Here is a 23,977-nt window from a genome sequence, read left to right as displayed (position 1 = left end):
CCTCCACCCCCCTGTGTGACTGTGCTGTGGTTTGGCTCCTCAGGCACCTGAACTCAGCCCTGATGCCGCTGGCAAGGATGCTGGCACAAGGGATGATCCCAACCTCCCCCGCTGAGGATTCATCACCAAATAACATCTCCCCAGTCCTAAAAATCATACAGCACACATAGTCAGAACAGAGAAGGAAACATTTTATTGAGAACATCAACCGTGGGGACATCAACATTTAGAAAACACTTTCTTGTAACTTCCAAAACACTTTATTGTGAACAACAGCAACAGGTCTAACAGTCAGTTACAGGAAAACGGGACCTGCAATGAGAGAGACAGAAAACACTGATAAACGCAAAATGGCACGAATAGGCAAGACTTGGTTCCCCTTTCCTTGGGGAAGAGCATTTACAAGGAATTGTGGACAGCCCAGCAGAGAGAGCTGTGGCTGCAGTGGCTCCAGGATGGCTCTGTCGCCTCATCCCCATGGTTGATGCCCTGAGAGACCTGTGCCTGTGCAGAGATGCCCAGTGTCTCAGTGCCATGCAGCAGGGCTCCATTGGGAACCCCTGGGGAGCTGACACTCAGCAAGTTGAACTGACTGAGAGCAGTGCTGAGAGCTGGGAAAGATGGGCAAGAGAGGCTGATACACACCTGGGCTTCCTGAGCCTCGGCACCATCCTCTGTCTTCTTAGTTTTCCATCCCCAAACATCTTCCTCCTCTTCTTTTCCATGTCGTTGTCACTGTAATCTCCACAGGTGTGTTTTCGCTTCCTGTTCCTTCTCTTTTCCTCATCCTGGGGAGAGCCTTCAAACCTTTCAATTGTACAATGTGATTAGATATGGAAAGCCACAATCCACTGGAGACAGTACTTATTTCAGCTAAAGCGAGCTCATTTTACTTTCTATCCTCTGAAAGGCTCCTCAGCTCTTCCGGGAGCCCCAGGGACTCTGCCACACTTTCACCGGTGGTTGGAGGGAAAGATGAAGGTGCCTAAAGCAGAAATTTGGGAGTTACCAGGGTGGCAAGAGACAACATAGAGTAGCAAGTGACTTACTGCCCAATCGCCACTTGAGCTCTACAGAGAAGATCCTGGTTTGCATCGCTCACACTTTGTTTTACTTGCAATGTATAATTCCATGGGGAGCAGGAATCCCAAACACATCAGGGATCAGATGCCAGGAGGCGGCACAGCAGCTCCTTGGCCTCATGAGAAACAAACCTCTGACCTGTGACACTTTGTGGAGGTGCCATACCTTTGCCGTTTTGCCCTCCACCACTGTGTCTCACTCAGCTTTTTCATGTTGTCCAGCAGAGGGAGGGAGGGATCCAGAAAGGTTTTTACCTGATGGTCCTCGTCTGCTCTGCCTGTAGGGCCCCTTTGCTCTTCCACATGTCCATCTAGAAAGCAAAAGCATGTGCAAAGAATTGATTTGTTGAAATGAAGCAGCATGTAAAACAAACCCCTGCCAATGCCCTACACCGGATGTCTTCTTGACGTTAACATTTCTCATGTCCCGACACCAGTCTGTGACAACCATGAGTCCTTCCCCTTACCAGTGGATCTTTCCATTGCTACTGGTGACTCCTTCGCTGATGGAGATACCAGCTGACTCCTCCTCAAAGATGTTGCCGTAGTTCTCCATCAGAAACTCCACCAGCACGTTCACCTGCACACATCAAAGCCTTGGTCTCAACCCAGCCGCCCGAAAAGGCACCAAGCAGCCTTTCCCGCTCCTGAGCCTCGCCTCTGCGCAGGAGGCTGTGGCTGTGGGGCTGCTCTTCCAGGCAGCCACCCCACCAGCATTGGCTCCAGGGAGGAGAAGGCATCCAGAGAGCTGCGAGCAGCCGAGCTCTGATGGGCCGGGAAGGCTGCAGCCGGCTGCTCCAGACAGCGTACCTTCTGTGTGACCCCCAGCATGGCCTCCAGCGGCAGCAGCTCCTCCTTGGGTGGGCTCAGCAGACTGGGCCCAACGCAGATGGCCAGGTTGTTAAAGGTCATCCTGCTGGTGTCAGCGTTGTGGCCGATGTGCTGCACGAGCGACAGCAGCTCCTTCAGAAGCAGCAGATTGGCCGCTGGCAACTTCTTGGCCACCCTAAGGAGACAGGAACACAAGATGAACAAAGAAGATATTTCATACAGCTTTCCAGGTAGTCTTGGCCAGTGGTCATGGCTCCTGCTCAACATTCAGCAGGTTGCCTGCACTTACACTTTCAGCTCTTCCTTCTTCTCCTCCATGCTCGGCTTCTCCATGGATGACATCCACTCCTCGTACAGATCTTCCACGAGGAGCTTGGAGGGGATGTTTCTGAGGAAGTCCTGCAATGACAAGGGCTCCAAGTGAGCCCTAGAAAACGCCAGGCCAGCCAGGAGCTCCTCCATCTGCAGGTCAGAAGCGCTCACCTTCAGGACGACGGCCAACAGACCTGCAGGTTGGCTTCCCATGTCGACGTCCAGGCCACGGTCCAGGGCCTCGCGCAGCTCCCGTAGCGCTGTTCCGCTGGCGGCTCTGCGGAAAATCCCCTCCGTCGATGGTCCTTCCCGACGTAGGACAGCGAGCAGCTCCTGTAGAAGCAGAATTACATGTTTGGATGAGGAGATGCTTTACAGCAGCAGTGGGCAGAGAACTTGCTCACATTGCAGAAGCGTGAGCCACGGCTGTAACAACAATCCCCCATCTCTGCAGCCCCTGGGGACACCCAGCCTCTCCATGCAGCATCTGGAGGGAGGGCTGGGGACCCCCTGTCCAGGCTGGTTACCTGGATGGGCTGGGGCAGTGTGCCTTCCTCCCCACAGAGGGCTGTAGGGGCTGGCTAAAGAGCGCCCTGCTGCAGCCGGAGCCCTCCTGCCCTGGCGCCTGGGCAGCGGCCGGGCTGCGCCGCAGAGCAAAGGGCCAGGGCAGCCCCCTCCTCCTCCTGCTGCTGCTGCTGCTGCCTCCTGCTGCAAAGGAAAACAGAGCAAGAGCCCATCAATGGAGCCTGCCTGCCCTGCCCTGCCTGCAGAGCTGAGCTGAGCGCTGTGGCAGGACGGGCAGGGAGCGGCAGCTGGAGCCGCAGCTCTGGCTCAGTGTCTGCCATTTGGAGGCTCCTGAGAGACAGCGGGACAGCGGGACAGCCTGGGACAGGTCTGGCCCTGCCGTCCTCCAAGCTGTGGGCAGCACCAGAGGATGCGTGGACCTGCAGAACTACGTCCAGCAGCCACTGCATGTTTGGTGTCCTTGCTCCTCCAGGTGACATCTTCCCTTGGGCTGCCCATCCTGCATGGTGACACTCAAGGGACGAGTGCAGCTCCACCGCTTGCTGGAGGTTGCCTTTCTTTAGAAAACTCACCTGTTGTGTGACCCAGTCCTGTTCCAGTTCCAGATGGGGCTGGTGGAGGCCCTTCCTTGGGATCAGCCTGCAAGAACCAGGCTGCGCTGAGAGGGCAGCCCTGCAGCACAAAGGGCCACCAGCGAGCTGCCACCGGCACCAGCAGCCTGAGCGCGGCACAGCTGAGACCCTCTGCCCTCCCGGGCTCTCTGCCCCACACAACAGGTTTCCTCCCAGCACCGCCAGTGAAGATGTGCTGCTTTTCCACGGGCTCCCCAAGCCGCTCCAGTCCCTGAGTGGCAGCGCGGGACCCTCCCTCCATCCAGCACAACCTCACACCCCTTGCCGCACATCCCTGGCACCCCGGCACAGCCAGAGGCAGGTGAAAGGCAGCCATTCGCACCCTTGCCTGGCGCTCCATCAGTCTCTCCAGGCTCCTGGTGTTGAACGTCCTCCCCTGGGCAAGAGGGAAGGAGGGGAAGCAGGTGAGCAGCCACTGCTTTGCTGCTGGGCTGGAGGAGCAGTGCTCGGGGACAGAGCCCAGGACGGACAGACACACCGTGTGCCGTGGCATGGCGGTGGTTTAGCTCCTTCTCCACAATCTTCAGCGACGGCAGATAGGTGACTCGGGGTCTCCTGGCTTCTTCTGTTCCCCTGTGCAACACAAAGGGAGAGGGGGACAGCCGGGTGATCCCCAAGGCACCTCTTCTCTCTCGTCAGGCAGCTCCTCCCGAGAGCTGCCGGCAGCTGCGGGGTCACCTCTCCCCGGCTGGGGAGCTGTGATCCCCAGTCTGTCTGTGCCTGGAGTATCCCCCCCCTTACCCCAGCAGTGCAGTCAGCCACAGCTCCTTCAGTGCCTGTGAGCTGCAGAAAGAGAGGAGAAAGAGCATCAGGCCCCGCTGCTCCCCAGCCTATGGGCAGATCCAGTCACCTGCACAGCCCTGCCCCATGGGGAAGGACACAGGGACAGGAAGAAGCCCCATGGGGCAGAACAGAGGCACTGCCCAAGCCCTGGCTCCCTCTGTCCTGCCAGAGCAACTGCTCTTGTCCTTCCCTTCTGGGCACCAAGAGCTGAGCAGGGGATGCAGGACGTGGCAATGCCCCCATCCCTCCCTGCCCAGGCTCTGCACGGGGGGCAGAGGCCATTCCCAGACTGGCATGGGCACAGATGGGAACCTCTCCTGCCCAGCCATGGCACGTGGCACCACGACTCACCCAAAGTGGGTAACGCAGGAGTCGCTGGGCCAGATGAAGATGAGGCAGGTCCGGTCCTCATCGCTGCCCTCCTCGTGCTGCTCTTCTCCCTCCCGCGCCACTTCCTTCCTGTCGCTCAGCACCCACAGCTGGTCCAGGGCCAGGCGGAGCTGTGGGCGCAGGGTGCTGCCACGTCTGCAGAGAGGAGATGCAGGCAGTGAGCTGGGGGTGGCCTCCCTCCTTGGGGTTCCCCCAGGCACAGCCCTGTCCCCCCCTGCTCTTGGCACGGCCATTGGTGCATCCAGCACCTGGGGCTGGTGCCAGGGTGGCCCTGCCCGGCTCCCAGGGCCAGGGATGGGGGAAAGGCAGCTGGGCTCTGAGGCTCTTACTGCAATTTGGCGACGAGCAGTTCCTCCTGGAGGAGGAGAAGGCGCCTCTCGCTCCCCTTGCAGCCCCGGGTCAGCCGCACGTCCGCGCTCAGCACCGGCTCGGTGTCGCTGAGCGCCTCCCTGCCCAGCAGAGAGCGGCGGGCATGAGAAATGCCGCTGCTGCGGGGCCCGGCCGTGCCCGCGTGTCCCCGAGCCGCAGGGGGAGCCCACCTGGAGCCGCAGCAGCAGTTGGCCTGGCCCATCCCACCCGGGACAGGAGGACCCTGGCCGTGCAACAGGGACGCGGTGCAGACGGCCACAGCAAGGACGCGGCGCGGGTGCCGGTGCTGGTGCTGGTGCTGGTGCTGGTGCTGGTGCTGGCGTCGGTGCCGGGGCAGCGCTGCGGGGCCAGACCCTGCCTCCTGCCAGCGCTGCTGGGTGCCAGCACAGCTCCGTCCTGCTGTCTCTTCTGGCTGGTGGCTCCAACTGACCAGCAGTCCCAGCGCAACGGAAAGTGGGAGGGGGCTGGGGGGGCACTGGCCTGGGGGTTCTCTCCACTATGGCCATGGCTGCCTTGCACTGGGGAGCCCCGAGCAGGACACAGCCCAGGGGAAGGACCACCTCCCTCCACCTGCTGCCCATGCTTTGCCTACTGCAGCCCAGCAGCCGCCTTGGTCCCAGGGGACTTTGCTGCCTCCAAATCCCTGTCTTGGGGCTCCACCACGACCCCGGGGCTCTGCACAGCTGCTGTCCAGATGGGTGTCCCCCAGCATAGCCTGGGACAAGGGCTTTTCCTCCCCATGTGCAGGGCCTTGCTCTTCCCCTGCTTGAAAGGCAGGACATTCCCATCAGTCCCTTTCTCCAGCCTGTCCAGGTCCTTCTGCTTGCCAGCACCACGCTCTCCCCCACTTGTGTGGCACTGCCTGCTGTCTGAGGGGACACTCTGCTGCAGCATCCAGGTCACTGTATGGAAACTGTCCATGCAGACTGCAGTGCAGGACCTTGCAGATGTGAGCTTGGATTTGACATAAATCATCACAGAAGGTTTAGAAATCAATGTGGAAAATCTGCATTATTGTTTTGTGGTTTATATACGGAGCCTCCCCTTTCTATTCCTGCAAGTTATTAAAAGCTGTTCAAACTTTTTGCATTTGAATGTCAAATCTCTTCATAGTGTTCATGTGATGTGTAACATTTGGTTGTATTCTCACATAGATCATTTGATAGGAGGCAGCCTAGATTATGACATGGTAGAGAGCAGATTATCTGCAGTAATTGTGCTAACCCCAGTGACAGGAGGTGTCATCGAGCTGTTGAGTCAAAGGAGAGAAGTCAGAGGTGTCTGTTGAACTCCACGGGCTATGGATTGGACAAACACAAAAATTTCCATGAGAAAGGCATAATCTATCTTGACCGCTTGTGATGGTTTGACTGAAAATAGGTTAATTTTCTTCATTCAGTTAGAAATCTTTCTTTTTTGTAGCTAGTGCTGTCATTGTTTGAATTTAGTTTGCGCACAAGAGATAACACCCCAGGACAGAGCTGATGTTTTTAATTGCTCTGGTCTGAGAGCCAAAGATGTTCTGAGTTCTCTACCCACAGGTGTGAGACAGCACGGAAAGGCGGCATGGATGGGGCAGAGCTTGACTGACATCCAGACTGATCAATAAGAATATCCCATCCCATTAGTGTCATGCTTCATATTTAAGGAGAGCTGCAATCTTCCAGTTTCTCTCTTTGCTCGCTCTCTGTCGGAGCCAGGACAGAGACCTGTTCAGGGGGGTTCTGTTCAGGACTTTCTTTAGTTTGGCCTTTTGCCATCCTGCTGTTTTACAGAGGCCTCTGGGCCTTTCTGCCTTTTTCCCCTTTTTTCTCTCCAGGATCAGCTGTTTGTTGTGGATGTAGTTCATGACGAACTGCATTGAGTATCTTTTATTTTATATTATTTTTCTATTTCTATTTTATATATATATATATATATATTTACTAATAGTGTATTAGTATTCTGCTATTTTTTTAAACTGTGTTTATCTCAATTCAAGGTTCTCTCTTCCCTTTTGATTCTCTCCCCTATTTGAGGGCAGGGGGGAGAGAGCAAGCGACTATCGTGGTTAAATTGCTAGCTTGGGTTAAACCATAACTCCGCTACAATCCATGTTTTAGAAGCCATGAAGATAAATCATTCATGCCCCTCCCCATGACCCCTTCTTAAAAAAAAAATAAATAAAAAAATAATAATAATAATAATTTGAGAAAAAAGAGTCAACTTCTAGAGCAGCCGGGATTTTAATATCAAAGTAAATTTCCCTATATCATTCCCAGTTCATGAGCCACTTGGGGTTCTCTGCTGGTTCCTGGATCCCAACTGCACTTGGTGCCACTGGACAACAACATCTGTGCCCAGGCACTCTGACAGTTTTCCATCCATCAGGCCATGTGGTGGTTGCTTTCTTTCTAGTCTTCAGGCGTATCTCCCTTTTTTCCCTTGCAAGACTGGCCTCACAAACCCATCTTCCAGATCTCTCAGCACTTGAGGGTGCACCCCAGCAAGGCCCATCAGGGACTTGGGCATCTCCATTTTGCTCAAGTGTGGCCTAATCGCATCCTCTTCCAACTGATGCCACCAGATGCCTTTGCACTAAGGGTGCCTCTTCTTTGCTCCAGTCTCTCCAACAGGTCTCCAGGGCCTGAGATGGCTGAAGGCTGGACTTGTTAGGACCATCATGCCCCAGGAGGTTTGGCAGAACCTAGAGCAGCCTGAAGTGCTGGAATAGCCTAGTAAAAGTCGGGAGACTTTTAAGACAAAAGAAAATACATCCCAAAATGTGACTCTAAGATGAGTTCTTGTTGCCATGGGGAACTCGTCATTTCAGCTGTTTGCGTTGTGTTTGCCTGTGCTCAGTCCTGTGTTACAGTGCTCAACAGTCATGGGCTTCAATTCTCTGTCAGCATTTTTGTGGGAAAGCAGCATCCAGGGTTCCCAATCAGCACGAAGGCAGTGTTGCCATCTGCTTAGCAAGGAGGTCCCTGTGCCTCGTTCAGGGGTGTGCGTGGCTTTCCCCATGCCTGGGGCATCCACAGTCAGTCCCACCCTCTGTCTGCAGCTCTCCCTGGGCCGCTGCCATGAGGATGACAAGTGCATCTTCTCTCTTTCGAAAATGGGAGGGCTACCCCTTGTCAGGGGACAGGGAGAAAGAGGATGAGAAGCAGTCACTAATAATTTAAAATGTACATAGAAAAACTGTTTTCACATTTTGATACTTTAAAAAAATGCCATTTTCCAGTCTTCTTCCACATCCTCTGGTGGATGTATACAGGCATTATGCATCATGGTCATGAATCTCCATCTTTAAATTCATGAGGTTGGCATGAAAATCATAACACTAAATATATATATATATTACAGTCATTTTTATTTGCCACTATATTTCAGTTTTTAGTAAAGTAGACACATTCAGAAATCGCTAGAATTTGCCTCATTTTAAAAAAAGCTAGAAATTGCCTCTCTAAAAACAAATACATTAACAAAATAAAAGCCAGGTACATATGACAGTATAAGGTCCTCCAAAGTGAAACTCAAAGGAAAAAGAGACAACATCATGAGATTCACAATAAAATTTTTGAGATAGGCTATCAATAATACTAAAGGAGCCCGAAATAAGACACATCAAAAAAGACCAACCTCCGAGTTATAGAACTTTGTCTCCTGTGGATGCCTGCAACTCCTGCCACAACTTTGCAGGTATTACCTCTGCCTGCCCCACGCCTTTGGACATCAGTTCTCCATGGAAGGGACTGGAAGAGCTGAACAATCCTGAACATGAACAGCCTTCAACCAGTAACTAATGCCTTATCTGACATTCCTTTATGTACATACCCTTGGTTCCTGGTGCAGATTTCACAAAATAATGATCCAGTAAAGAAGGATCACCTGGTCCAACCTTTCTTGGCAAAAAACAATCTGCAAGACAAATATTTCTGATACACACGTACTATGCACCAGACATGCGGTAGTTCTGTGTGTGACCAAGTGACTCAATCACCAGGACTATCTCCTTAAACACCGTTTTACACAACCTCTGTTACTGAGAACCCCAGAAAACTGAATTCTGCACTGGATTCCTGCGCAGCCAGAGCTGGAACCCCTAAGGGAAAGACTCAGACCAGAATAATTCAGGGGGCAACAAAAAGCACGGAAGCCACCTGAAATAAATGTCAAGAGGGGGATGCTGCTCACGGCCCTGGATTCCCTCGTCCATCCATGAAGATGTGAGAGCACTAGCCTGTGAAAGCACACAGGCGTGCTAAACACCCTGTCCATACCGATAACTGTCATTTGTCTTTCCCACAGGTGAGCATGGGAGGGCAGGATTATGAACTGCAGGTACGTGGCACTCTGCACTTTAGTCTCGGTACACAGCGCCAGGGGAATCATCCTCAGGACACTTCAAAGCCACACAGCAAGAGAGCAGGTACAACATCTCCCACCCTGCTCTCCGGCCCCTTGTGACACGTGGTCAGCATCATCCTCGACGAAGCCTTGGGCACCTACCCACGGCAAATCTGTGCAGCATCAGGTTTGGTCTCCCAGACCTCTGCATGAGGATTCGCAGCAGCAAAGCTACAAAGGTCAAAAAAAAACCACCCAACCCAATTGTTTATCAGCACTGCAGTTTTATTGCTATAATTCTTACAAGGAGGAATTCCTCTGAGCTATTATAGACTTGGCTCCAACCATGGAATCAAACTTATTCCCAGACTTTCTCCTTTATTGTATTACTCAGCTTTTTCCAAGTCTTACAAAAAAACAGGACTTCAGTGCCTTGCCACACAGAAACCAAAAGAAGCTTCCACGAAACCAGAAAACACCTCCCATCTTCTCACCAATGTCATTAAAAAAGCAAAACAAAACAGAGAGGTTGTACAAGTCAGCCTATAAAGCCAGGCATGAGGAGCGCAATGTCAGTGGTAACAGGGCAAGAAATGCAAGGTAATTACACCACACCAAAACTGCGATCGTTCTGCATTCCTTTCCAGTGAAGGCCAGCTAAGAATTAGATACACCTTTTTAAATCATCAAAGGGAGTGGCTGCAAGATACAAGGTGCGGGGATTAAGGTGATGTTCTGGGTTTGCAAGTTCTCAGCAATGGCTTTGGTGGATGGGCTGGGCAAGTCATTAACTGTTCCCAAATGGTTTTCACATCATGGCACTTCTTTTTAATCTTTATGCAATTCTCAGTATTTCAAGAGTCCCAAGCTCCCGCTGAGCAAAGGGCTGTATGAACCCAGAAATGGAGCACAATACCTATCCACGAGGTTTTTTGTACTTGGTCAACCAGCCAAGTTCAGTTACTTGTACCTCAGCATTATTTCAGCGGAGCACAAATATTTATTGTGTACTACCACAAGGTCTGCAAGCTCAGGCCCTCGAGCATGAAAACCCAAGACCTTCCATGTCAAGAAGGCTCGTAGAAATACTCAACGGGGCTCATTTTGTGTAGATGATTTAACAAGGACTGCACGGGTGAGGAAACAGATTTGGCTCAGACCTCTCCCTTTTCCAGAGGAACAGCAGCACACAGAGGCAGAGCTCCTGCTCTGCCTGCCTCACCTCGTTTGTGGTGCAAACAGGATTTTCAATGTCCTCCTGGGGTGCTGTGGGGCAAGAGGATAATGTGACACAAAAACAGAGAGGCACAGATCGCCAATGCTTTAAAAACACATGAGCGTCCTCCCCCATTATAACTTCATACTGCACGTTGTTCCAGTCAGTCTTTCCACCGTCAACAGAACAAATGTTGCATTTGTGCTACTTTTCAGAAAACACACCAAAAAAGGCAAACAGGAGGCAAAGCAGCTAGCCAAATAGCCAACACTTGCTATTTATTTTGAAATGCAAAAGTTCAATTAAAACCAGCTAGGAAACAAAGACATAATGATGACCTCTCTCCTCACAAGAATTCATGCTTTGGCGAAAAGGAGTGGCTGGCCTGATTTTATATTCAACAAATTTAATCTTGTCCAATTAAGTGGCTCCTTGTACAGCAGAGGAAAAGATGATGTGTTCTATAAAGAGCTCTTTGGGCATCATAAAACACTGCACCACTAAATAAAAATAAAAAGCTTTGGGCGATTTCTGTTCTCTCTTGGGCCAGCAGGAAAAAAGAAAAGCATAATGCAGCTGGTGTCAGCACTGGTGAAGACAGAGGGGAGCAGCACACAGGAGCTGATAAAACCATCAAGCTAACTCCAGTTCCTCTTTGTGGTGAACTTATGGGCGCATTCAACTCACTGCTCACAAGCCAGCTGTTTCTAACGTGTGATGGCTTCATGTCACTGCACTGTTTACGACTCAGCCTCCTGGCAGTATTGGAGGAAGGTTCTTTTTCCACACAGTGTCAGCTGACACCCAGTGTTTTGCCATGAAGAAAATAGTCCAGTGGTTTTCCCATACCACGATCTGGGCCACCAGGATGGCTGCTACCTTCGTGTCCAGCTGTGCTGGTACAGCTGGAGAAGCCATGACTTCAGCAGGTGACTTTCAGCAGAGCTGCATGTACAAACATAAGCTTCTATGATCCATCTCCAGCTGGGCATCCAGAGATGAAAACACCCCTGAATTAGTGGGTATTACTGAAAAAATAACCAAGCGTCTAAATACTTGCACAATCTTTACTTACTCTCGGTAGCTCTTGATTTCTCACATGCCATCACCTACTGATTGCAAGCATTTCCCAACACACTCTCATATTGAAACCCTAAATATTGCAGTGGCTTAGCTTCTTCCACTCCACTTTGCACAATATGAGTAATTAATCCTCAGAGCACCTCAGAGGAGGAAAGACAGTGACATTCACCAAGGTAAGAGCCACAAAAAGCCAAGCAACCCATGTGAGGTCCTGCAGAAAACAGGCCAAGCCCCGTCACTGTGTCACATTGCCAAAGGGATGTTCATGCCACCAAATCCCAGTAGAGAGGAAGCCAGAAGAAAGCCTTCCTCAATTCCCCCCGCTCCCCAGGACCCTAAACTTGTCAACAGGATCATTACAGCATGCTTGCTGGGACAAGTCACTCCTGCTGTGGTAAAGGGCGAGGGATTCCTGGCGTTGCGCTGCAGGCGCGAGCAGGGCTGGTGGCCTCGGCCGGAGCTTCGCCACGTTGCATAACTACAGACACAACATGTAAATAGGAGCTCCCGCTCTGTAACGAGCCACCAGCCGCCGGCCGGCTTATGCAATTACCGTGTCTCATTAGTGGGTTGGCGGGGAGGAGTTGAAAGGAGCTGCTGCTCGGCTTGGCCAAGGGGCCGCAATTCGGCCGCTGCCACAGGCCGTGTCTGGTGGGACATGTGTCCCACCAAAGCAGCCGCTCGGGGAATTGACCCCACGAGGGTCCCCTCTGTGTGGCAGGGGACAGAACGGTGGGTAATGGTTCATTCTGTGGGGGCTGAGCCGTCTCTCCACCTCTGGAGAAGGCGAGTTACCCAAGACGGGGTGTCCAAGATCAGAAATAAAGGTGTTCGCTGTAATCGGGGCACAGGGCTCTGACGGCCCCTCTCCCGGCACCATCACCTGCAGGCCCAGGTGAGGCCCCCTCCCCTCATCCAGCCGCTCCCCCTCGGCGGGGCCAGGCCCGGGTGTCCCCGCTCAGGGCCGGTCCCCGCCGCGGGCAGGCTGCGGAGCGGAGGAAACGGCAGCAGCTCCCGCCCTGCCTGGCTCCCCCCCGGGCCAGGGGCTGGGCTCCCCGGCGGGCAAGGCAGAGCCGGCCACCTCCTCTCCTCCTCCTCCCCTTCCTCCTCCTACTCCTCCTCCTCGCCTTCGTACTTCTGCACCGGCTTCGCTCCCGCACCGGCTCCGCCGCTGCCCCTTAGCCGCCGCGGCTGCCGCACGGCCCCCTCCTTTCCTCCTCCCTCCCTCTCCCCCGCCCCGTCCCTATCGCCGCCGCCGCCGCTGCTGCTTCCACAAGATGGCGGGGACCGTGGCCGAGCGGGACGCGCTGGTGAGTGGCCGCTGTGCCCCCTCCCCGGGTCTCCGGGCCGGGGCTGGGGCTGGGACGGGGGTGGCGGGCAGGGCAGGGCAGGACCCGCGGCGGGCACCTGCGAGCGGGGGGCGGGAGCGGCCCCGGCTGCCCCTGCCTCAGCGCTCTGCTCTTTACCTGCAGAAAATAGAGGACGGGCATTTAAACAACTCCCTGGGATCCCCGGTGCAAGCTGATGTGTACTTCCCTCGTCTGGTAAATCACCTTTTTTTTAGGGTTTTGGGCGGCGGTGTGTTTATTTGTTTTTTCCTTTTTTTTTTTTTTTTTTTTTTATATTTAACCCTTCTCCCCCCTCCCCTGGCTGCGCAACTGATGCCGAGTTGACCCTCGCCACCCCCCCCTCCCTGTCCTTTCCAGATCGTCCCCTTCTGTGGGCACATCAAAGGAGGAATGAGGCCGGGAAAGAAGATCTTAGTTATGGGCATAGTGGACCTGAACCCCGAGAGGTAACACCCGGGCAGGGCTGCCCGCCGCGGGGACGCTGGGCATGGGGAGGGGCGAGGGGGCTGAGGCCACACACACACACGTACATACACAAGGATCCCTCCTTTCTGGAAAGGGATTATTTTTATCATTTTAAATATAGCGTGCTGATTTCTCCTTTGACCCATAGAGGGGGCATTTCTTTAAGGGATCCTGTTTCCCAGCATTTCCCTCCGGAGTAAAGGAGCATATATATATATATATATATACACACACATATATATACACATATATGCACATACACACACATATATACATATATGCTTTAACCATGTTCTTGTCCCCGCTGTGCTTTCGGAGCATTCCCTGAATGATCTGAGCTGTCACTCCCGGTGCTGCTAAACCATCAATGGCTTTAATAAGCTGAGAAATGAGACCAGCGGCATCTGGGGCTTATTTGCTTGTTTCTGGCTGAGTGAGAGCTGTTCTGTTTGTGTTGCAGCTTTGGCATCAGTCTGACTTGCGGGGAGTCAGAAGATCCTCCTGCGGATGTAGCTATTGAACTGAAAGCTGTGTTTACAGACAGACAGTTCATCAGAAACTCTTGTGTAGCTGGAGAATGGGGGGAAGAGCAATCGTCTATTCCTTACTTTCCATTTATACCGGACCAGCCTTTTAGGGTGAGTACCAGGATGACAGCGGCACGCGCCATATCTGATAAAGAGTAGTACAATCAGAGTCGCAGCAGAACCCAACTTGCCTCTTGAGAAATCACAATGTACCCCGTGCTTCTCCGGTTGACACACCGGTTGCTAGATTGATAAGAAGTTGCGTGGAGATTCCGCTGCTTTGTGCAACTGCAGGCAGTTCAGATGGGGCTGTGGACACCTCACCGGGGTGCTATGATGACAAGTTGGAGGCTGTAATACTGTGTGATGCACTTCCTGAGCTTAGTTTTAAAGCTATAAATTAAGAAGTGCCTCTATGTTATTACTGCATTGCAAATTATTACTGGAGAATGTAAATACTCTGTGGGAATGCTGTATGTTTTGATGTTTTTTTAAATGGACATAGTGTTTGCAGTTTAGTGCAGCTAATAAGGATCTTGTTCATCCTTTGTCTCCAGGGGTTGACCGTAGCCCTTCGTGTTAGCAGATTAAACAGCTAAGCAACAGGGGTATTCTTTTCTGAACCCTGGCATTAAATCTCCTGTCACATTTAAGTCCGTAGTCCCTTGAAAATGGTGTACGTGGAAATGCTGTGATGCAAGGGCTGGACTGGATTGACCTAGAACCAGATTCCCATCTGTAGTGTTTACAGTTATGTGAAGATGTCTTTGCAAATCAGGACTAACAAAGTATGCAGCTGCAGAGGGCTGCCTCTCTCTCAGCAGCTTCAGTACACTGAGGAAAAAAGGCTGCATGCCTTCTTCATGCTGCTGACCCAGAAAACCCTCCTCCTCCCCTCTTACGAAACCTCACTGGCCCCTCTGCTAAATGCCAGTGCTCTGACCAGCTGCCAAACTCTCCTAATCCTTCTTGCCCCAAAATAATCTCCCCCAGCCCCAAAAGCTGTCTCCCCAGATGCTTGAGCTTTCAGAGGGTGTTCATGACTGGTTTTGCTGTGAATTGGTTGCGCTCTACTTGCTTCTACAAACTCTCCCATCGGAACTGGCAACACCCTTTGGTGCATGTGGGAAATGCACTTGAAAGGGCTTGGAGGGTTGGTCCTGCTCTGGCTGAGAGCGTTATAATACCTGCTGCAGTGGGTGGTGGCTGGGCCTTCAGACAAGCCAGACGAATTACCCAGAGCATGTTTTGTGGGTGTCCCATTAATGACAGTTGACATTAGAGGACAGCAATGTTGCATGTTTGGTATGAGATACTGTAGGAAGGCAGTTGTTGTTATTTTTATTTTTCCTTTTTTTTTTTTTTTCCCCAAATGCACTAATGGAATTTAGGCTCCTAAATGACTTTTGTACCTTTGATGGTCTCCCTTGTAGTGAATAAATTAAACCATTAAGTGTTCTTGCCAATTACTTGTGATCCAGTCCTATTATTGCTCTGGTGTGGCCCAGGGTGATCTGAAAAAATGGATCGTAAGCAGCGTTGAGGCTAACCATATCTTTTACATAACAAGGCCTAAGGCTGGATGCACCTGCCGCAGTGACACAGGAGCTACGTGGCAGCATGGGTGCTTCTCTGTTGCCTGGGACGCTACCGGGTCCCCAGGAGCTTAAGCTCTCCTGGGCTGTCTGCTGCCACTTATCCCACTGTAATGTGCCTGAAGTCAGTCAGGCCTTGGCTCACTCAGTTTATTACTGGCCCCGTTCCCATTTTTTATACACAGTAATAGCAGCAGAGTCAAGTGCCTGGAAGCAGCACTTCACTCCAGACTACCAGCCTCTTGAAATGACCGAAGATTTATACGTGGCTTCCGTGCAGATTTTCTTCTTAGCCTGTCTGCACCTGGAGGTCTCTCAGGGCTTGCACAATAAGCACATGTTCTGTGCCCTTGTATCTCTGCTTCCTGCCAGGGCAGCTCCAGCTAAGTTTAACTACAGAGCACCCTCTCAAGCCACCCCTGACATCAGGAATCTCCTGACCTGTCCAAGCCTGTTCAGCTCCATGCTTTGTTGCTCTTCCAGAGCATTTCTGTAGGGTTGTAGGAGGTGGGATGAGCTGTGTCCCTCCCTGATCCTGTTTGTGCCTCACGCGAACCGTCGAGCTGAATTCAGGACATCCTGCACTGCATTTCCCTCACTGCAGCCCCAGTATGGAGTCCAGTCCAGCAGGGAGTCCTGGGCTGTCTGCAGCCACAGCACTGAAGGCTTTTAGTGTTGCAGCAACTCTGTATGTGTGGGAGGGGAGGGCAAACCGATCCCTCCTCTTGTGTTTGCTCCCTTCCTTAATGGCAGCGTGGAAAGCATTGCAGAGGGAACTGCCTCCTCATTCTGCAGCAAAATATTCTGTAGCAAGGAATGCAGTATTTGCGTTGGAGATACAATTTCTTCCCCTTCTAATTAGCAGTTTGAGTCTGTTTCTGGCGTTATTCCAAGAGGCAAAACCTCTCTGATGCCAGTGGGACTGGATTCCAGAGTCCTGCCATGACAATGTGAGATTGAGTTAACATCCCTGTGAAGTAAGAGCAGATCCACCATAGTGTAACTGGGGTCATGGGGGCAAACTCCTCTCAGCCCTGGCTGTTACGTGGCACATAAATAACAAAATGTGCAACCCCACCAACGCTATTTGAAGGCTAATGGAGTGCTCTCTGTATCCTGTGAAATGACTTTGCAGTTACACATGCTTCATCATTTTATTTTTACAGGTTGAGATACTTTGCGAGCATCCCCGGTTTAGAATATTTGTGGATGGACATCAGCTCTTTGATTTTTACCACCGTATTGAAACACTGTCAGCAATTGACACGATAAAGATAAATGGAGATCTTCAGCTTACAAAACTTGGCTGAGCCTGTTGGGACTGCGAATTCCAATTCCAAACAGGCTCAGGTGCCATCGTCCATTTGGAGAAGTGACAGCCAGCTCAGGACACAGCTATGGTAGGAAGGCTGCCCTGTTCCTTTACCGCATGCAGTTCTTCACTCCTGTGCCGATGAACCGGGCTGTTGTTTATCCTAATGAAGAACATAGTTGGTTAATAGACATTGAGACATTTTTCTTGCGTCAAGATAGCCCACCTGTGCTGGATAATCAAATTGGAATGGATTCAGAAAGACTTGCAGTCTTGTCTCAAAACTCACAGAAAGGCAATTTCTGAAATGCACCGCTAAAACCCGTTAGTGATCAGCAGTGACAACAACAACAAAAAAGACTTTTTCTTTTGCAAATATAGTTTCTGCACTGAAGTGGAGTAGTGTAGCACAACACAGGGCCACGTGCTGACGTCCTTACCCAGGGCCTGAGCCTGGTTCCATGGAAATCAACGGCAAAACTCCCACACACTTTAATGGGGTACAATCAAACTGTCTAGTCCTTAGTCAAGCACAATTCCCACTGATTTCTATGGGGTTTTTGCACACACCAGGGGCCAGCTCTTCTGCTGGTGTAAATCAGCATTACATACATGGCTTGCAATGGAACTTTGCTGATTGCCGCTAGCCGCTGATTTGGCCCAGGGACTGTGCAAAACCAGAATGAGGGTGTGAGGACACAGCCTGTATGTTTTAGTCAGGGTATTTACATAGAATGTAGATCGTTACGACTTTTTGCACAATGTATTGTTAATACAATTTTTAAAGCTTATCTGTAGTTTATTTATTTATACTCATTGTATGTATTATTAGTAAAAATGAACAATCTGATGGGTTAAGAACAGCAAAGTGTAAACATTTTGAATGTACAAAATGTCTTAGGTTCTTTGGGTAAACTTTACATATTGTTCTTGAAAAATCATGTTTCCTATCAAACATTTAGTTACGTTTTAATGTAGCCCTCTAGGCCCTGGGAAAATGTGGGCACGGTAGTTGGTGCGGGTGGGGGAATCTTTGCATATTCACTAGAAACTGTTTTTCAGGGCTAACTAACTTTGCTGCACAGGATAGGTTTGAGTTACAGTTGATTCATTTTAAAATGAACTTTAAACAGCAAACTTTTAGGTTTAACTGTGCTTTTATAACCTGAGAAAAAGTTAAATTTGTCAGTCTCTTAGTTCAGAAGAGAACCCGCCTCTTTCAAGGGAGATTGGAGATTTTTTGCACTTGTTTGAGAACATATTCGGCCTTTGATATGACAATTAAAACTTGTCTAGACAGCCAAGTTATTAGTGCTTGAAAATCAGCTACTGCACATGAATAATAACTTTTCAAGTAGCTTTTTAAATAGTAAGTCTATCTGTATAAACACAGTCATTGCGCTACACTATAAATGAACACAGCCACTTTTCTTGACTTCTTCAAGACTAAATACACTTTTTTCCTTGGCTGCTCACAATAGACTATAGCAGGTCTTTCTGAGTAGTTATAATCATGATATAAACATGTATTTAGGCAATCTTGAAAACATGTAATATAGGGACTTTGTAAGACACAGAATACAAAAACATCCTTTGTAGCACAGTATTAAAAAAAAAAGAGAGAGAGAAGAATCTCACAAACTGAACTATGTTAAACCTGCAATAAAGCTGTGGTTCAAAGCAACCAGAACTGGAATATCCAAAGTTAAGGGTGGAATGCCAGTTGCAAAGCCTCATTTTGTGCTAATTTGGCCTGCATTAAGACGCCTTAGACTGCAAGCTGAAATTCCAACTGTGGCTCTAGTCCAAAGCCTGTTGAGGTCAATCAGAGTCCTCCGAACATAAAAGCCTGATTCTTATTTCATGCAAGTGCAAATCTCTTTGTAAAGCCAGGAGGATGTTGCTGCTGCTGCAGAGAAGTTGAGAATCAGGCTGCCTACCTATAAAATACAAGTAAAAAATGGAATTTTTAGCCTTAACATTGACATTGCCTGACTTTTCCTCCTTTTTCCAAATTAAGAGAGAACCTGTTGTTTCCCAGATGATCTTTTTATCTGGTGTGTGGCTTTTAAGTTTTACATCAGATTCTATTTGTATTCCAGATTGAATCTTGATATGGAATGTTCCTGTCTTGCTCTGTTTTTACTCTTTTACATGATACATGATGACTGTGTCATTTTCCATTGTATAAAGGATGCTGACAGTGTTTCGGTACAAAATATATTCTTAAAAATTATGATGATAATAAAAATCCAAGGGAAAGGTGCTTCTACATGAGGTGTTTGGATTTTTCTCCAGCTTGGAAGTGCTCTATGATTCCAAAGCAGATGCAGGCAGAAGATGAATTCTGTTTGGAGAGATATTTAGCACACTCCCTGCCTGGCATTTTTTCCGATTAGATATGTAAAACCGGGTTTGCTGAGGCAGTGCCATTGCCTGAGGCTGTCCTGCTAGCCCAGTGGGCCAGAAACATGAGGCTGGAGAGAGTTAAGTAGCACTGTGACCCTATAGTAGCACAAAACCAAAAGGGATCTCGCTGACAGCACACCAGTAGAGATTTCCCATCCATGCTTTTACTGACGCCCAGAAAAAGCCATCAGGCTGACTTGCATTTTGAGCTGGGATTCCTGGAAGTTTAGCACAGTCCTTAGGCTTCTGCTGTCCTGCTCAGGCTCAGCACAGCCCCATTCCTGCGCCACAGATGAACTGGATGCCCCACCGTGTCTGTGGCATCTCTGTCAGGAGTGAGGGCCCAGCGATCCTGCCTCAGTTCCCACCCGCCGCGCTGGGCACTCCCATGTGTTCCTGCGCCTTCTGTCTCGGGAAAATGCCTTTTTGAACCTGGTTCTGGTTTTGCCTTTGCATAACTCCACCAGCCGCGGCGCCCACCACCTGATTCTGCCCTGTTGTGGTTTCGGAGCTGGGCTTCGAGGCAATAAGGGCTGTGAACCCACTTCTTTTGGCTTGTGGTTTGGCTGAGAGCTCGGGAAAGGGCAGAAAGTCACAGTTACGTCTTCCACGTTTGTCTAACACCAGTTTGGAAGGCTTTTTGTTTTTCTTTTGCTCTTGGGCAGTACCAGGCTACAGCAGGATGATGTCTGTGTAACCAAGGGCTGTTCCGCAGGTGCTGAGCTTATGTTGACTGGTCATGTTCAGAAGCAACCGCCGAACACTTCTGTGTCCAGTGTAAGTCAGAGAAAACCGAGGCCTTAAATGTTTCCGTTCAGTTGGACTTTCAGCCAAATCCAAATGTTTATGGTGAGAGACTGTGCTCCAAAATTTATATTTGGTCTCCACAATTTAGAGATTATCCAGATCTTCATTTTCAATATAAGCCCTACTAGACCTGAAATAAGACTGTGTCCACGTTGGGCCAGGTTTTCAAAACGGCTTTCAGTAGGGACACGCAGTCTGTGAGCTTCTTGGAAGCTGAAATTCTTCAGGACTGAGCATGTGAATCAACTTTTGAAATCTTATGCTAGAATTTATTAGCTGAATATTTCCGTGGTTTCCTGTGAATGAGGAAATTAATTCTCAAATGAAAGGAGCCTTGAATGGGTAAAACCCATGTGGAGTGGAATCACTGAGCATAGCTTTATTTTTTCCAAAGAGGGAAAAAAAAAAAAAAAAAAAAAGACCAAATTATTTAGTAATTATTTAGTTATGTTTGGAATTGGCTGTGATAAAGCTGATTTAATTTAAAAAAAAAAAAGAAAAAAGGAGGTTATTGCCTACACAGAAAGAGCCTTGAAATACTTCAGTATCATGTGAGGTAGTCTGTGTTTAAACATATTTCACCTAAATGCTTTTTCACAGCCAAGTTGTTAAAAATGTTACAAAATACCTTCTTTTTAGTGTCACAATTAGAAATGTTTGCCCCACCTTGAAAGAACATTTTGTACTAAATATTCATATGTTGTCTATGTGAACTTGCACTAACATATATTACATTCTCCCTTCCCTCCTTGCCTAGCTTGAGAAAAAATAGGCGTAATATTGCTAAACCGGTTGAATGTGACATCTGCTTGAGGCATAGCATCTTTCTCAAGGGCTGTTTTGAGTAAACATCCTGAAAACCAAAGAGAGAGCCTGATTCACCGTTCTGCTGTGCCAGCTTTCCACCCCTGCCATTCTCCTGCTGTGAGGCTGAGGCTGAAGCCCTGAGATTTTAATGTAAGGGAGCAGCACTGAGATTTTTTTATCTTCCAGGATTTAAAACTATTTGCTGTGGAGGAAACAAGAACAGAGTAGCCACAGTGTGTTTTAGTCCTAATGGAGCACGAGTCCAGAGGGAGGTAGCGGGCATTTCAGAGCCAGCCAAGAGCACAGGTCGTGTTGATTCGTGACCCAGGGATGGGCATTTGCCACGTTGTTAGCTGCCACTTTCTGCAACTCCATACCAGGACACACAGCAAAAAACCAGCACTGCTTACAAGTTTGGAAGGCATGAGCTGGTTCATGTTCCTACTCGCCTTCTTTAAAAGAGGCTCCCAAATAAATAGTATGAAAATTTAGGAGTTGCCATGCCGCTAAGATATTCTTTTCCCCACAGATATTCAAGCAGTGTATCTGATGTGGGGCTCATCTTGCCTCCCATCCACAAGATGTGCTCCCCACCGAAATCCACAGTGCTGGTTTCCACACTGTGGCTGGGTACAGTGACCTTTCCATGCAGAAAACTGCAGAACCACAGTTCTGCTGAGCCAGTTAGTGGCAGCTCTAAGCAACCTCCCAGCACCCCCTGAACTGATATGACAGTGTGAGGAGCAACAGTCAGGCTGAGGGCAGCTCTAAATGCTCACTGTGATAAGCACAGAAATGCTGTGCAAGTCTAGGACCAGTTAGTGACCTGGTAAGATTTTTTTGTAATCATGGGTATTATTCCGATTTTCTCACGTGGATCAGAAAGCATACAGGTAAAAGTCACTTTGCAATGAATGGTGTGTGGGATTAGAACCAAGGTCAACACAAACAGGGAATAAAAATGAGCTGCAGACTCTTTATCTGGCTTTGATACACCCTCACAGCTCCTCCCAACAATCACTGCTGTTGTGAACATACACAATTACTACAACAAGGAGTTCAGCAGCATATGCAAAATTAAACTAATAAACATATACTTTGCCACAGGTCCTCCCTAGATTCTGTTGCTAGGCCTCTCCATCTGCCCGTCAACAAATAACTATATCCTGCTGCTTCTAAAACCCGTGGAAAAAATCTCTTTAACTTTCATGGAAATAGGTCCATAAGAATAGGGGTATTTCTAGCTCTCCCTCTCCAGCTATTTTCAGCTGGGGCATACTCTAAAACTGAGTTTATTTTTAAGTATGAATAGAGGACTATTTCTGTCTGCAATATCCATTTGACAGAGTCAACAGAAAGCACGGCCTCTCTCTGCTGCAGTAACACTGGTTTCACAGCTGATGAAATGTCTTATATTCATTACCTTCTGATTTTAAAAAGTGTGGGTGTGCACAAAGCAACTGGGCAATAATAGTAATATGTATCATTCACCACAGATCTATTTTTATGTGTTGTGCCAATTTCATAATGAACTTTTAATAATAATAATAAAACAGGAAATCCTCACATAGGTTGTTCTGTCTTTTATCTGAATTATTAACGCTCATTACACACCCTCTTGACTCCTTTTAACTTCTGGCTTCCTTTATCTTCTGACTGTTTTTCAGCTGTTGCTGTTTCCCTCATAAAACTGTAGTGTGAAACTTTGGAATGAGATGCGCAGCTTTAGTAGCGGCTTGTGTAAAACTTTTACAGTTTAAATGCACTATACGGAACAATCAGCTCCCTCAGAGGAAAGACTATCTTGCTTACTCATGCGAGACTCCCGCTGACATCAGAAGTTAACAGGCACGACTCAGACCTTACGGCCAGGCCATGAGACACAGATTGCTGATTGCTTTTGCATAGGATAAAACAGCCCGTCAGCAGCGTAGCTCACACGTGCGCTTCCGTTCGCTCCGGTGGGACTGGATTCGTGGCTGAGGGTTACGTGGTGAGTAAAACCACCAGATCGGCTCCAGAGACATGTTATTATGAGATCCAGTGTTTTACTTGTTGGCACGAACTGAAGTTCACACTGACCTGAGTAAGTGGAAGAGGAAACTTGAAGGTCTCAGTTTCTTCCAGTTAAAGCTATCGGGAAAATTCTGAATGACCCAAATGGGAAAGGAGCATGCCCTACATCCAGTTGTGGCTGTAAAAAATTAGTGAGGTTTCTGAGGGAAACCTCAAAATCCAAAGAGCAATGAACAGGATTTGACTACAGCTAGTTCTGTGGTTTTTCTCCTGATAAATTGACTATGAATCAGATGCTCCCCACGCAGTTCATCCAAGGTCTAACCCATCAGCAAGGATGTGTATCCATCCCTGCTCAAAGCCAGCCTGAAATTGGCCCTTTGTTTACAACACGTGACCCTAAAAAGGGGCAGCTAAAGATTCAAAGTTAAAACACAGCATTAGGTAGCCTGGATGCAAACCAGAAATGGCAGCGAATGGTGTAAGGGCAGCATTTAGTCCCCACCAGACAGCAGAACAGCAGCTGCATAAGTGCCTTGGGGGATTTTCAAAAGGGGGAATACACAGATCAAATTTTACCCCTTGCTTTTGGCAACTCCTACAGAGGCCCTTGAAAAGCTCTTGTTTGACGTGTAATACTGAGCAAACCACAGGCAGCAGTTTTGGGGGAAAGGAGGATAAGGGGTTGCCCACTCCACTGGGAGCACCTGATGTGGCAAGTGCCACTTCTCTCCCATTAAGATCAGCACTACGGATGCCTCACAGCTGGGCCTTATTTCAGTGGAGTGTTTCTGAGCTTGAAGTCAAGCCAATTCATGTTGAGGGATTTACTCACAGGAATACCACGAATACGACTCTTTGCTAGCACTGAGCTGGATCTTATTTTTAAATTATGACTTTCAGCATGCTTCTAAGAATAGAGGCTGGCTCCGAAACATCACATTGGCTCCAGCGCTCGCCAAAGGTTACACGTTTCTCATCCTGAGCTGAAATCTCTCCATCAGGTTTTGAGGCTTTAGTCTCCACACTGGTGCCTTGCTAGACCAGGGCTGTGATGCTGGGGGGGTTGTTCTGTGAAAGACCCTGAGAAGGAGGTGTCTTTCAGCAGCTCTCCTCCTGGCAGGAGACCTGGAAGTCT

The 23,977-nt window shown here is 49.3% G+C and overlaps 2 protein-coding genes across 2 annotated transcripts; one reads left to right on the top strand and one right to left on the bottom strand.

Annotated features, from left to right (window-relative positions):
* Positions 1-284: 284 nt before the first annotated feature.
* On the bottom strand, positions 285-3,956 carry LOC139827665 (T-cell activation Rho GTPase-activating protein-like). The gene is given in 11 exon segments (XM_071807210.1): positions 285-312; positions 646-807; positions 1,550-1,662; positions 1,893-2,088; positions 2,203-2,312; positions 2,397-2,558; positions 2,753-2,793; positions 2,796-2,933; positions 3,323-3,389; positions 3,705-3,758; positions 3,861-3,956. Coding segments are annotated over 11 exon segments (1,086 nt in total). The 5' UTR covers positions 3,876-3,956.
* Positions 3,957-12,579: 8,623 nt separating this feature from the next.
* On the top strand, positions 12,580-19,072 carry LGALSL (galectin like). The gene is made up of 5 exons (XM_065835744.2): positions 12,580-12,862; positions 13,025-13,096; positions 13,259-13,347; positions 13,827-14,004; positions 16,655-19,072. Exons 1-5 carry the CDS (start codon positions 12,830-12,832, stop codon positions 16,796-16,798), a joined length of 516 nt encoding a protein of 171 aa, XP_065691816.1. The 5' UTR covers positions 12,580-12,829; the 3' UTR covers positions 16,799-19,072.
* Positions 19,073-23,977: the final 4,905 nt, after the last annotated feature.

Source organism: Patagioenas fasciata, chromosome 3, assembly GCF_037038585.1.
Source record: "Patagioenas fasciata isolate bPatFas1 chromosome 3, bPatFas1.hap1, whole genome shotgun sequence".
Classification (NCBI taxonomy): domain Eukaryota; kingdom Metazoa; phylum Chordata; class Aves; order Columbiformes; family Columbidae; genus Patagioenas; species Patagioenas fasciata.
Note: the sequence above shows the minus strand (reverse complement) of the source record. Positions and strands in the feature narration are given on the sequence as shown.

Excerpts from the sequence above, each read along its gene's own strand:
- LGALSL (XM_065835744.2), top strand. The coding sequence starts at position 12,830 with ATGGCGGGGACCGTGGCCGAGCGGGACGCGCTG. Across the intron at positions 12,863-13,024 it reads TGGCCGAGCGGGACGCGCTG|AAAATAGAGGACGGGCATTT; the intron begins GTGAGTGGCCGC and ends CTTTACCTGCAG. Across the intron at positions 14,005-16,654 it reads TACCGGACCAGCCTTTTAGG|GTTGAGATACTTTGCGAGCA; the intron begins GTGAGTACCAGG and ends TTATTTTTACAG.